General features: G+C 31.3%; 2 protein-coding genes across 3 annotated transcripts in view; one reads left to right on the top strand and one right to left on the bottom strand.

Annotated features, from left to right (window-relative positions):
* LOC126764085 (uncharacterized) overlaps positions 1–14,691 on the top strand; it is a 532,840-nt gene that overhangs the window by 131,927 nt on the left and 386,222 nt on the right. The gene's annotated exons all lie outside the window — the stretch shown is intronic.
* LOC126764037 (E3 ubiquitin-protein ligase hyd) overlaps positions 6,218–14,691 on the bottom strand; it is an 84,430-nt gene continuing 75,956 nt past the window's right edge. For both annotated transcript variants that reach the window (XM_050481763.1, XM_050481762.1), the window contains exons 15-19: positions 12,898–13,229; positions 12,472–12,678; positions 12,260–12,407; positions 10,530–10,760; positions 6,218–10,462 (exon numbers count right to left, since the gene is read on the bottom strand). In XM_050481763.1, coding sequence (XP_050337720.1) covers positions 10,250–10,462; positions 10,530–10,760; positions 12,260–12,407; positions 12,472–12,678; positions 12,898–13,229 — 1,131 coding nt within the window. In that variant the 3' untranslated portion in view covers positions 6,218–10,249. The remainder of the gene's footprint in view (positions 10,463–10,529; positions 10,761–12,259; positions 12,408–12,471; positions 12,679–12,897; positions 13,230–14,691) is intronic.

The raw sequence follows: 14,691 nt of genomic DNA on the forward strand, positions 1-14,691 counted from the left end.
CAATTTATAAAGGAATCAACTGAATTGAGTATCAAGGAGGAAAAATACTTTAATGACAAAATTAAGAATCTTGTTCCGACGAAGATAACTGTTGGTCGGAGGAAGCTGCTGAGTCAAGAAATAAGGGCATAAAAAAATTTCGTCTGCAGCATACAAGGAAAATTTCTCGAGTAGCAACAAATGAAGACCTACTCAATCGTCTACTCCTTTCATAACGGGACAACGAAAGATACCACCTTAAATGAAGTCAATTTTAAATAAATATGTGTATGATCTTTTAGAATAATATATTATACAATAATATGCTTAGTACTTGTTAAAATTACAACCAAATTCATTATTCTGTGATGTGGGGACTTACGAGCAGGGGGTGTAACTTAAGGAGTGAGTTGAATGTGAACGATATTTTATATTTATTTATTTATTTATATTTTTATAGAATTTCGGAAAAATTTAGAATTTTTATCTCCACTAGAAGTATTTTTGGCCGCTCGCTCCATACAAGCCCGACCACTGTGCATGGCAGCGCTCCATTTCGTCGTAATTTTTAGCACACACATGATGTTCACTACGAGTGTAAAATGTAATTTTTAAAATAAAGATTTTTTAGGTAAAAAACTGATAAAAGTGTAAAATGTGGATTTATTTAAAAGTTTACAGATTAATTTAACTAATTTGAAGTGAAAACTGTGAGTAAAGTGTGTTCAATGTGATAAAATAGCTTGTTGAAATGTTCGAATTTTGGAAATTTTTGAACTTTAAGGTCGAATATCTCGTAAACTAAGCGTTTGCGGTACCTATAACCCGATATATTTTTTAATCAGGAGGACTTCCTCTTTCCAGTGGTACTTTCAAATCGCGGCACCAAAGAAATCGGAATTGTGCCGTAGCACGAAAAATTGTATCTAAATCTAGAATCCAGTCTTCTACAAGTACTTTGATACTTTTACTGGTAGAACAGTACTTCCCCTGCAAGACGGAGGTAACAGATTGCACAAACACATTGAAACATTTTCAGCTGTTCACTAACACTGTTACATATTCTGGAATTTTCAATTGAATGGGAGATTACGTAAGTAAGATAGAGAAAAACTATCGACATTCTAAACATATTGTAATGTTAATTTGCCAGAATAGAAGAAGAAAACGAAAAGGGCAGTTTATTTTGGATTTTAAAGAGGTGAGTTTGTTATTTGATAATTTGATATTTTATAAAAAAGATTAAGAAGGAGAAAAAGGTAAGCATTGTGAATTGAATGTTGTGTGTATAATTAAAAATTTTAATATTACAGAAATCATTTGGACCATTTGGAAAATTCAAATCTATTACGTATAACAAACAAATAAGAGCGTAAGTTTTAAATTATTAAATTTAATAATGCATATTTAATTCAAATAGTTGTTATAGATAGTGAATTTTTGTGAAATATGTAATTTGTGCGTTATATCTACATATGTATATTTAAATGTAAAAAATTTAAAATCTAAATTGAAACGAATTGTCCGGTTACAATTATAATTGTGTTGAATTTAGAATGCCCAGGATTTCGGGAACAAAATAGGTATGGTCGGATAAAGGAGGTTCTGCAGATCAATAGTGTAATCCTTTAATTGATGTTAAATAAATATAATTGAATAATAAGTTAATATTAAAAAAAATCCACACGAATTAGTGAAGTGTCAGTGGACATAAAAATGCGAAATATAAGTGTAAAATTAATTTTAAATGGAAAAATACGTTCTTCGAATAGTGGTAATTTTCAGCTTTAAACGCAAATATCTCGAATATTCCCGCGAGTATAAGTATATATACTCTTGAACTGAAGAACCTCTTCTATAACTAAAAATGTTCACTTGTTCGTTTAAGATATCTGTTCGTATGCAGAATATCTAAATTTGTTTAAAATAAAAACAACATTAGGTTTTCATAATGAATAAAAGTGAACATAGTTCGAATATGCATATACGCATTTCTGCTCCAAAGCATGATTTTAAAAATTAAATTAAAATTAAAATATCATTAATCATCATCTTTTTTATGATTTTTCATAGAATGAATTTCGATGACCTCGTGGAAGAAATGGATTCCGAAGTTTAATGCTCACAACCGTTGAGCCCCCATAGAGGTTGTATTGAACATAAATATTTTTCATTTTTTAATAATATTTTTTTACAGATAAAGTGTTTAAAAAAATATCTTACAACTTCGTTTGCGCTCCTCGAGTAGAACCATCACAAATTGTGGTACCGTCACCATCTTCTGGCGGCCATGCAGGTATAATGTATTATTATATAAATGTATGTATTAGTATTTGCTTTATAAAAATACATTTATGTTTTTCAGATATAATCCAGAAGCTGGATGCCCTTGAGACTCGACTCACTGCCATTAAAAAGTCCCTAACAGACAAAGTAAGTAACGCAGTATTACATTACCAAATTAAAACAGAAGCTAATTTTTATAATTTAATTTTCTAGATGCCAGAAAAGGCCGAGGTGCAGGCACAAAGCAAATTATTACGCGAATGCCGCGTCATAGCGGCAAAGATGCATCATTCGATTATCCGCATCACCCGTGACTTGGAGGACGAACATTACGTGGAGCTCGCTTCGAAACTGCCTATGTCATCGGAAGAGCACGTATCAGTTTTAAGTTGTACGTATTAGTTTTAAGTTGTAAATATTAGTTCTAAGTTGTACATATTAGTTGTACGTTGTACATATTAGTTTTAAGTTATACATATAAATTAGTTTTAAGTTGCATAAATTAGTTATCAGTTGTATATATCAGTTCTAAGTTGAAGTTTCTAGTTTTATGCAATAATAATAGGCATATTATTAATTTAACTAAATATCTGATTTTGATTTTTTTATTAAATAAAGCAAAATAATAAAAAAACTGAATTTTATTTAAAATAATTGAATTTGATAGAAGTAACAAATGGGTAACAGATAATCTTGTTACTGCTTGTTCTTGCTAACATGCTTATATGTTATAGGTAACAAACTGATAACGAAAATAATAACACTAACAGATATTCGGGTAACAAATACTTTTTGTTATCCATAACACACAGGTAAGCTAAGCGCTAACAAAAGATTTTGTTACCCGTAACATACTGTGAAGAGATTTGCTAACAAATGCATGTATTCTGTTAGAACAAGGCCGCATGCGATATTTGCCATTGGTTAGAGCGAGATAACCATTGAACATCAAAAAGCTATGTGTTATTTTTTTCCCACTCTCTGAACAAAAGTAACAAATATTTTAACGAATGCAAAAGTGAACAATAACAAGTCGCTTACACGTTTGCTAACTACCCGTCTTGCAGGGTCAGTTCACCATATTGCTTGTTACGGGGCGTCTCGACAGGATAAGATTTATGGCATACTAAGTGTTAAATCTATTGCTATTGCCATTGTCAAATCTGTATGTGGGCATTTCTTATCATAACATAATCATTTGGAAAATAAAAAAAAAACGAGAAGGATCCTTCTTTTTTAAATGTATTTCTGGGAAAAACAAGAATTCATATTTTTGGACAATTGTGGCATAAATTGTATATACCAATAAAAATAATAAATTTAATATTAGCAATGATATTTCGATTTATGCTTGTATAAGTTTATCATTTAAGACTTCACTCACCCCATTTTGCATGTTTCTGTAAATTAACAATCAGCCCTATTCTGCATTTCTACTCGAATCGAAATTTTCTCCGATTGGCAACTTTGGTATTCTGCGTTTCGATTCAACTTCGAAAATTCCAATTCTATGTATTCTGCATTGCGATCGTAATTACGTTTTTGTACGTTGAAGTTTTGTCGACGGAAAGCCGTTATATATTCATTTTCGTGCACTTGGATAAAATAATTTCTTCAAATATGTAAGTAAAACTTTATGATTATAGTTGTAAAAGACATAATGGTGGTGTCCTTGGTTGTTTGTGCTTAAATGATATTTTTTGATATGTTTGCAGGTCAAAAGTAACAACGGCAGAGCAATACGAAAAATTGTGTGATATGATGGCCACGAAAAGAGATATTGCGCAGGGCTTCCAAAAGCGACCGAAGGAATAAGTACAGGAGTTTTGGGAGGAGGTTGCAAGGAATTTAAATGCACTTGGCCCACCAACAAAAGATTCCAATACATGGAGGTAAGGTATTACCTACAATTAATTTTAAAAGATTAAGTTAAATCTAACGTTTTCGTGCAGGTCTGGATTGACTGAAAATGCTACATGAAGCGAAAATTATCGCATAACAAAAAAGAAAGGATGAGCACCGGTGGAGGTCCTTGCCGTTTACAACGCATAAGTCCACTTGATGAAAAGGTGATAGCTTTGACGGGTTTGGAATCGGATGATATCCCTTCAACCAGTAGAGCTAGCAGCCAAAATAGAGAGGTGAGAACAGAGAAGCAGAGCACTTCTTCATTACTTAAGCAACAGATACAAATCAAAAAGAATTTTATGCAGAGACGAAAAAATTCAATGAAGCTGCCTTTGGTAAAATGGAAGAGGTTACTTCATATTTACGGCACATGAATCGTTCTCTAGAAACTTTGGCGGAGACTGCAGTGAAGCAACTTGAAGAACAGAAGCGACACAATAGAATTAAGGAAGAGCTGGTGAAGGAAAAAGTAGAAATAAAAATGCAAATGCTAAGATTAGATCCAAATTATAAGCCGGATTCAAAGTAGTCATTTTTTAATTGTTAGCCTTTTATTTATTTTACTATTATTCATTTATATAACGAGCTGTGAAATTAAATAAAAACATTTACTTTTTTAATATAGGAGCTGTAAAATGCACTGAATGCAATTGTTTTTATTTAATAGAATAATGTAGGGCACATTTTGAATAATGCATTGCTCTCCTCCTCAAGTAATATCGCTGCCGCTACTGATTCCATGTTAGTGTTTAAAAAAAACGAGATATAATTTCTTTATTTTAATAAACCAACAATAATTTGTGTATATTTGCTTTGTTATGTTTCATTTTCACACGTTTCAAGGCAAACAGCTGACTTCGAAAGAGCTACAGCTCTTCCTCTTCTTCTTTCAATCCTATCGTAATTCAGAATACCTATTTTCGATTCAGACGGAGCGTAGAGCGGGAACGTAATCGAAATGCAGAATAGGGCTGAATATTAAACTAAATATAAATTTTTTGGAAAAATGTTATTTTGAAAATGTACTTTATTTTTATAATAAAACACAACCGTCTTAATACTCGCTCTACTAAATTTCATATTACCGAAATGAAAATGCCGTCGGCATATGTGCAAATGGAAAATGTTGCCTCTTCGAAATTTTAATAGAAATGAAAACCGCGCTGTTAAACTGCTGAAGTGACATCACTACTAATTAGTCAGGGGTGTTGTGGAATCCTAGACAGAATTGCTTAGCTTTCTGAATTGCAAACCAATTCTGATTATCAATGGTGTCACAGAATCTGATTGGATTGTCGTTTTTTCGAACATTCGCAAAACCAATATTCAAACCAGCTGTTTACTAATGTGACAAAACTTACAAATGAATACAGTTGGAGGCAATCCTATTAAAGTTTTTAATGAGTTCCGAGTTAAAGAAAGATTTTAAGGGATAACATTTATATGTAGATAGGAATTCGAAATATTGTTGAAGCTAGAAGGGAAAGATGTATGAGCGCTTGGGCAGAAAGCGAAAACTTTGACTCGGTTTTTCATTTTTACAATTTTTCTTAGTTGGCGGGCAGGATTGAAAAAACTAAACGTATGAAATTGGGGCAAAGTTTGTTATCTTTGGCATTAAATTATCTTCTATTTAAACTAAAAAAATTAACAAATGTTTGAACATATGTTTAAGCAACATAAAGTAACATTTTTTTTGGTCAAAAACCACTTTTTAAAAAAATATAGAATTTTATTTTTTGAAATTTTCCTAGTTTAACTTGAACATAAGTTATTGACAAATATGAATCTCTTTAAATTTTTTGTTTCCGGCAGAAATTGCGACCTGCATACTTTCCGCCGTCCGACAAATGCACACGCGAGATGCATCGGGCAATTGTTTCCCTAAGGCAAAATATCAAAGAATTCGTATCCAAAAAATTTTCAGGTGATGTTTAGATATATAACTATAAACCCTAAAAATTTCGCTTTAATCAATTATTTCTTCCCTTCCAAAAAAAAAACATCAAGCCTCCAAAGCGCATTTTTTTCCAAAACTCAATAATTAAAACATTTCGTACTTTATTCTTATGTTTTCTTCCATAGAAATAAAGATAAATCAATTCGAAACAATAAAATAACTCGATTTCTTAACTTACATTTCAAATCAGTGTGCGACTATCTTCTTACTTTGTTTCTGACAGCAAAACCGACAAAATTGGTTTCTGTGACACCCAAAACCGATACAAATTCTGTTTCGAATATCAAACCAATAATGTCTGAATTCATGACCGCCGTACACTTGGCGAATAAATTGATCATTTCCATAAATTAATGTATGGAAAAATCTGGAATTAATTTGGGAAATTTCGGGAAAGCCTCTTTATAATTTGGGAACGAACAGTTAATTAAGAATCAGTAAAAACATATTCAACCGTATACTTGGCGAATTTTTGAGGGAATGGCGAAATTTAGATTGCAACAGACGTAAAATCATTTGGGAATTATCAGGAAATATGTTTTTTAATTTGGGAAAGCGATGTTATTATAGTAATTATGTATTTAAAAATCTGACACTGGGTCACGAGATGGACTCAACCCTCCTCTCGCTCTAATGAGTAGTGGGGGTATCCAATGAGGATGGACACATTATATTGAGTTCTACTGAAGTCCATGGAAATTGCGTTAAATCTCTATTAGGAAATGTGTCCTATCTAAGTGCAATAATCTAAGAAACTCAGAATAATGGAGTACTTCTCGATAACTCTGTTGTGAACCAAAGAAGATGTGACATTCAGCAGATTCACAAACTGAAGGGCACAATTCCGAATTCTTTGGCGCCGCGAGTTGAACTGTTGAAAAGAGGAAGTCCTCCTGATTAAAAAATATACAGGGTTATAGGTACCACAAACGCTTAGTTTGCGAGATATTCGACCTTACAGTTCAAAAATTCCCAAAATTCGAACATTTCAACAAGCTATTTTACCACATTAAACACACTTTACTCACATTTTTCATTTCAAATTAATTAAATTAAACTATAAACTTTTAAATAAATCCACATTTTACACTTTTAACAGTCTTTTTACCGAAGAAATCTTTATTTTAAAAATTACATTTTACACTCGTAGTGAACATCAATTACGACGAAATGGAGCGCTACCATGTGATAAGATGGAAATTCGCTGAAAGGCCTTTTTTCCCAAAAATTCCTCTATCCATTCATGTGGATATGTTCTTTATTTAATTTAATAAACAAATAAGTAATATTATATATATTGTCACCTAATATACAAAAAAAACGTATTATCAAAAATAAATGGAAAGCGCTGACAGATATAATAACCAAAATTTAACCATTTTATAACGAAAACTCAAATTTTGTTTCAATATGAGTGCAAGATAACCAAAAAATATGACCACTTTATAACGAAACTCAATGTTTTTTTATTTTAACGCAGAAAGGAGTACTACGCGAAAGTACTTCAGTCACATAAATAACATATACATATGTAGAAAGAATTTTTTATAGTTAATATAGAAAAAAGAATCACGCGAAAAAGAAAACAAAGAAAAATTTTTAAAAATCCAACATATTTGCTGTTTAAGATGTGGCAAGGCTTGTTTTCCTCATAATTGTAAACAATCTAACCTTTTCAACGATGAGTGTGCTAAGTGATTTTTAAATTAATAAATTTAGGTAAAATATACCAAAATAAAAGTGAAATGTGAACTTATTTCAATGTTTAGAGTGTATATTTAAATATACAGAGTGAAAACGTGAAAAAAATTTAGTGAAACATAGAGAAATACCATGTGTTATTAGTGCAAATTTTTGAACTTTTAATCGTGAATATTGTAAAAAATAAAAGTTTTTTTATATTATTTTTGGATATTTCTTCTCTGGAGAAGCTCCCCTATCCGCACATACCCCAAATAGGGAAATTCGGTTTTTTGTACGCCTCCGCCAAAGTAATCGGAATCGTGCCAACTGAAGCATCGGCACAAGAAAAATTTTTCCAATGAATTCTAGGCAATGGTTCCTTTGTAGAAAACTCTGATGGAAACATCTAATTAATCTTTATAAAAATATTTGAAGACTGTTTCATCTCTCTGAATCAACCCAAAGTACCCTATCTGAGGTCAATCGTAGCCATTCATCAATAAAAAAAATTCCATAACCTAAATCCTCTTTGTATACCCCCACTACTCATTAGAACGAGAGGAGGGTTGAGTCCATCACGTGACCCAGTGTCAGATTTTTAAATACATAATTACTATTATAACATCGCTTTCCCAAATTAAAAAAAAATATTTCCTGATAATTCCCAAAATATTTTACGTCTGTTGCAATTTAAATTTTGCCATTCCCTCAAAAATTCGCCAAGTATACGGTTGAATATGTTTTTAATGATTCTTAATTAACTGTTCGTTCCCAAATTATAACAAGGCTTTCCCGAAATTTCCCAAATTAATTCCCGATCGTTCCATACATTAATTTATGGAAACGATTAATTTATTCGCCAAGTATACTGCTTTTTTGATCGGTTTCAATTCTGATTCCGACAACTATCAGATTTCACAACACCTCTGAGTATTCCATATATTGAAAGCAATAAGCAATATGGAGTCTCCACAGGCAATAGGCACGACAATACAGTTAGTATGACATAAAATTTATCCTGTCGAGATGTCCCATTATATATGTCCTTAAGGTGTGGTATGAAATCATTTGAAAGGTAGAATAAGAGCATGTTAACACCACACTCATCGCAGAATAATCTCAGATGTCGTGTGTCCTCATTCAGAGCAATTTTTTTAACCCTACTTCAGTGAAACTTCTTGGAGAGTATGATTCATCCCAGATATAGAACACTTGAATTTTAGAAATAGCATGTTTCGAAACAAACATTTACAGTGAATCAATTAAGTTTACATACACCTACCTAGTTCAATTAATCTACGACACATTTATTTGTTTTAAATTGAATATATTTTGTGTTCTTTTTTATACTTATTTCAAAAGATGTCTATTTTACATTAAATGTTGCATACCAAAATATTTCTTTTACACAAATAAAAAAAAATAATACTAAAGCTTAAGTAAGCATACACTAATGATTATTTATATAAATCTTTTGATTTACAATTCCTTACTGTTTGGACATTTAGTTTTTTGTGTACATTTCAAAAATGGATAAGCACATATGTATGGGGATGTTCGAGCAAGCAAATAACTGCAGCAATATTGCGACAGTGTTGTTTTTCTGCAGATACTCAGCTGATACTTACATTGCAAAATTTTTGCGTCGAATATGATGCCTTGCTATACTGCCGCAGTGATTGAGACTCGAACATCCCCTATATCTGACCATTTACAAATAATTTACGTAGAAGTGTGCTTATATTGGCTGTTAATTTTCAACAGAAAATATAGAATTGAAAATAACTCTATATGCTCCGCAATCACCAGACATTAATCCTAACATATATGAAACTTATTGAAAAAACGTATTCGAAAACAACGAATTTCATTAAAAGAGTGCCTAAAACTGCCTTATGGTATTAGTGGGTCAAACTATCTGGAAAAAATACTAGAAATTGAGTGGGGAGTATAAGTCTGGGGGCAATAATTTCAACAAAATGAAGGCCAAAAACTAATACATACATCTAAAACTATTGTAATTACTTTTGATTTATATAAATAATCATTAGCATTTTAAGCTTTAGTATAAATTATTTTTATTTCTGTACAAAAAAACTTTTGTCATGCTATATTTAATGTTAAACATATGTTTCAAAAGATAAATATAAAAGAACACAAAATATATTAATTTTAAAACTTATAAACGTACGACTACACGACTACATGTAAATAAGCATTTCTGTTTATCAATAAAAATGTTAAGATGTTCAGATTTCTTATTGAATTCAAATTGTAAGTGGAAATAAAATCAATTTTGCAAGCAATTTAAAATATATCCTTATAATAAATAAGTATGTCGTACAAGAAAACATAAATTAATTATCTCAATTTCGCCATTAATATAAATGGAATTTGTAGAACCATACTCTAGTTAAAAGCTTATCTCTAAATTTATACAAAACCAAAGTTTTTCGATTTAATGGCCATAAGTAATTTGCTACGTAATATGGTTTTGCTAGAATATAAAGGTATATATAAACGTGATATACAGGTGTTTGCTGTAGGTAAATGCGAATCATCGGCTGGTCTAATAGTTACAGAAGGAAGGGGCTGAAATCCTTCTTCGGAGGCTGGTAGCGCAGGTGAGCCGGTCCAAAAATAAACCTTATATTTGATATATAATTATTAAAAAAATACAAATATTTTTGGTTAAAGTTTAAATCAATATTACCAAATCTTGACGCTCTGAAGTACCCATTTTTTCTACAATGCTCCAAAACCACCTTTTAAATTTCAGGAGCTTGTCAGATCCCTCACTGGATTCATCATTGAAAGTTGTATATGATATCAAGGTGGACACATTTATGTCTCCAACGCCGTTTAATAGTAGACGAAGATCTTCAGCAGTTAAACTGTTCATGCAGCTGTCTGGCAGCACATCAAACACTCCATCTCTTAGCGCCTGAAAGTATGATTCACATTCTCATTTACATATAAAATAACGGGGTATTAGAATATTGATAAGCTACAATTAAAGTTCCAAATGTTGCTATTCACCTAACGGTTATTTGTATCAATTAAAACTAATAAATATATATAAATTATCTGGATGACAAAACAAGTTAACTGTTTGTCCGTCCGTGGTTAAGATATCTTGCTGAAACTTAGTACACGTGTTCCTTGACGCCCTAGGAGTGGTGGTGGGCGTAATCAGGCAATTATCACGACTACAAATAGCCATTAAGCGAAAATCTATAAATTGCCATAACTAAACAGCATTAAAGTACAAAACTGCAATTTAGTACAATGAACCGCTTTAGAGGGCAGAGGACAAATCATTTCGCCACCTCTTAAGATAGTGTGAAAATAGGTGACATCGGATGATACCTCTACTACTCATATAACAGTTTCGTTTAATGTAGCCATAAATAGCTAAATGCGTCAGAAAAATTGAATTTTACCTCCGTTATCCGTATATTCCTATAACACAGGAAGTAACCCTTAAATCTCACATACCTAATATAAAACTTTTTTAATTTTAAAACTTTCGGTATCATAGAAAATTCAACTGAATGTCAAATTTTTGATATACACACAGCGAAGCAAATATAGCCGCCTCAATTTACTTTATTATTTAAAGTAAAAAAATGTTCGCTGAAACTTCAAACAAATCCTTAAATTTAATTTAGAAGTTTTTGCAGTTTATTTCAATAATGTTTGCATAAAAAAATAAGCACAATGTCTCATGAATATATGTTCAGTGAATCAATAAAGTTTACATACACCTAGCTCTATTAATCTAGGTCACATTTATTTGTTTTAAAATGAACAAAATAGATTATTTTTGATTAGCCAACGAAAACTAATTATTTTTATGATAAAGAAGGCATGCTCATTATAAATGGAAATGTTCTAGACCTTGGTCTAAGCCCCATATCCCCAATACAAGGAGCGTTCCAAAGTAAACAGAGCGCCCCCCTGGTGGCCATCTATATGTCGACTGGTGCGTTAGAAATTGCTATCTTTACCGATTGTTCAGTGAGAATCTCATGACATTTCGTCGATTGGAAGTGAAGTTATTGCGTTTTAAGTGTCAGTATGTTTGAGTTATCGGTGAGAAAATGAGCTTTGAACAAAGAACCAAGATTAAATTTTGTTTTAAAATTGGTAAAACTTTTACCGAAATGTCATTTCGCGCGCCAAAGTTTTCGCTTTCTGCCCAGTGCTCATATATCTGCTAGATGTTCGATTACTATTTCCCTTCTAGCTTCGACAGTATTTCGTATTCCCATCTATAACTTTGTGGACATATTCTTAGATAGTTTTAAAGAGATTTAAGAAAAAAAAAAATCGATTTTCTGAAACTTCTAAAGCAGGCTCCTCCCCTAAGTGATAAAAAAATATAAGGTATAAAGGCGTAGCAGTTTTCTTATTAAAAAGCAAATGGTTCTAATTACTTACCTCTAAAGCTTTTTCTTGCGATTTGATTAATCTATATTCGGTGTAACGTTTTAAATACTCAAATAAATTGCTGCTAGTAACTTGAATTTCACGTCCACCCGGTAATAATTCGACACTACCACCTCCTTCTTCTTTCATAAGATCGATACTTAAAATGTATTTCAAACAATAATAGTTAAAATCAGCAAACATTTTGAATTGATTTAGCTTACACAAAAAACAACTCCATGCGTAGTATTGTGGCATCTCCATCTTCTGATTGGGCGTTTAGTATAAGTTGCCTGAATGACTCGTATATTGTGGGATCAAAAAATGCTAAATCGTAAAATTTAATTTTCCTTCCTAATATAAATTTTAATACATGTCGTTGTAAAAAAAGTGGAAGCAACTCATTTTGCTGCAAGCATAATCCGATCAATCTGAAAAATGTTATTTTTTCATATTTTTTCAGTTTTGCTTAATAATTGAAACAAGAAAAAAAACATTAATCAGTTGCACTGGCGCAATAATTCTCTTCAAAGGCACATTTTTTATTGCATAAAAGCATTCTATGCTACGGGAGTTGACCCGGTTTAAAGTTTGCCAATAATAACATGTTTCCTGTTTTCTAATACATCTAAATTTTATTAATTACATACCTTCCAATATTCCTGAATGCACTTATTCGTTCAAATGAGCCATAACCTTGTCTTGGGGTATAAAAACCCCTTTTCCCAGGCGAATAAAATAAGGGTTCATTATCTTCAATTTGACACTGTTCAAGTAATACCACCGGTATCATTTTCTTCTGAGTTTGGGTAGATACATTATTAGCCTCTGTTTTTTGCTTGTATGTTATTATATCAAGAGCTTCGTTAACCTTTTGTCTTAATGTGTCTTCAGAGGACAAAATGGAAAGTAGTTGAGGCGTTGGTATTTCAAGAAGCATTCCAGTGATTTTTGATGCATTTGTAGCATTTATAGAGTAAATCTAAGGGTATAAAATGAAAAATATATATTTAAACCAAATGTTAATAAAAATACAACTAGATAACAGACTACTGCGAATTATAACAAAATAACAAGTCTTATATATTAAGATGACTTTCATAATTTGTTAAAAATAAAAGGAAGGGAAGAAAAAGTTTTATCCATTTTATAATCCTAATAAATTAGTGAGTTAGTTAATAATAAAGGTTTTAATATCCATAATTTATTTTCATTTAAATATAGAAGCTATTTTTATTAAACGTGAATAAGTATCATCTCTATATATTAAAGTTATGTGCAACTTTTCGATACGTTCAAGATATCGAAATATGCAGTAGAATTGATTTTAACGTGAGATGATCATGATAACAATATAATGGAATAGTTAAATTGGCAATCTACAATCTAGTCATACATAAATATGTATGGTATAACAACATCTGCACAGTCTCTGCATCTGCATCGTATATCGTTACACATACATATGTATATAAGCTTCTTGTTATAGTGAATAACAGTGAAGAAGTAGAGCAGAAGAGGGCGCGTCTCACGTCCTATATCTAATCATATGATAATGTTTTGTCCAAAATTCATCGACAGTAATTACAAAATCGACTTCTAAAACACAGACTTGATCGTTCCTTTTAAATTTTGCATTGTTCTGTGCAATGCTTCAGGAATATCTGTCAGCTATTTTGTACTCATCTCAAATTATGATTCAACCTTTTCGTATTCAGTTACAACTATCACTATAATTCATATATATATATGTATGTATGGAAACAAAAACCACTGTATCCTGCTATTAGCTGTGTGATTTTATTTTGTATTTTTGAAGAAAGAATGTTCAAATGATTCTTACATGAATATAGTTCGAAATATAATTTTTTTTATTTATGAATTATTTTTATATATTAATTATTAACTTAAGCATCATTACCCACGATCACTTATTTTCTTCAAGTTTCTTGTCCATGACTTTTTGCAAGCACTTCATTTTATATTAGTGCCGAAATAAACTATAAGAAGACTCAAGGAAAACATTTTTGGGCACTCTTATTTTAGTGTATGCGTAATATATTTTGTGTGTGGAATTTTGGAAGAAAAACATGTTACTGTAAAATCTGGATTGATAAGTGTTATCCGCACTCCTTAAAATTTTTTAGCTTTCGTGGTTTTATATATACATTATATGTAACTTTATTTATATCGATTAGTTCTGGGTGTCACAAACAACCGTTAGGTGAACAAAAAAACTATTAAAACTGAATTCTGACGAGTTGAAATCCAGGTGACTGTTTGTTTGTCCATAATTAACGACTGAATTAAGATATAGAACGACATGAGAAGACCATATAGGCTATATAGGAGCTGGGGTAAAAACTGAGCGATGGTCGTGGCACCGCCCCCTTTAGTTGAATTCACATATTATATACACCGCCAGACTGACTTCACACAAATGT

This window comes from Bactrocera neohumeralis, unplaced genomic scaffold (genome assembly GCF_024586455.1).
Source record: "Bactrocera neohumeralis isolate Rockhampton unplaced genomic scaffold, APGP_CSIRO_Bneo_wtdbg2-racon-allhic-juicebox.fasta_v2 cluster09, whole genome shotgun sequence".
NCBI classification, from domain to species: Eukaryota; Metazoa; Arthropoda; class Insecta; order Diptera; family Tephritidae; genus Bactrocera; species Bactrocera neohumeralis.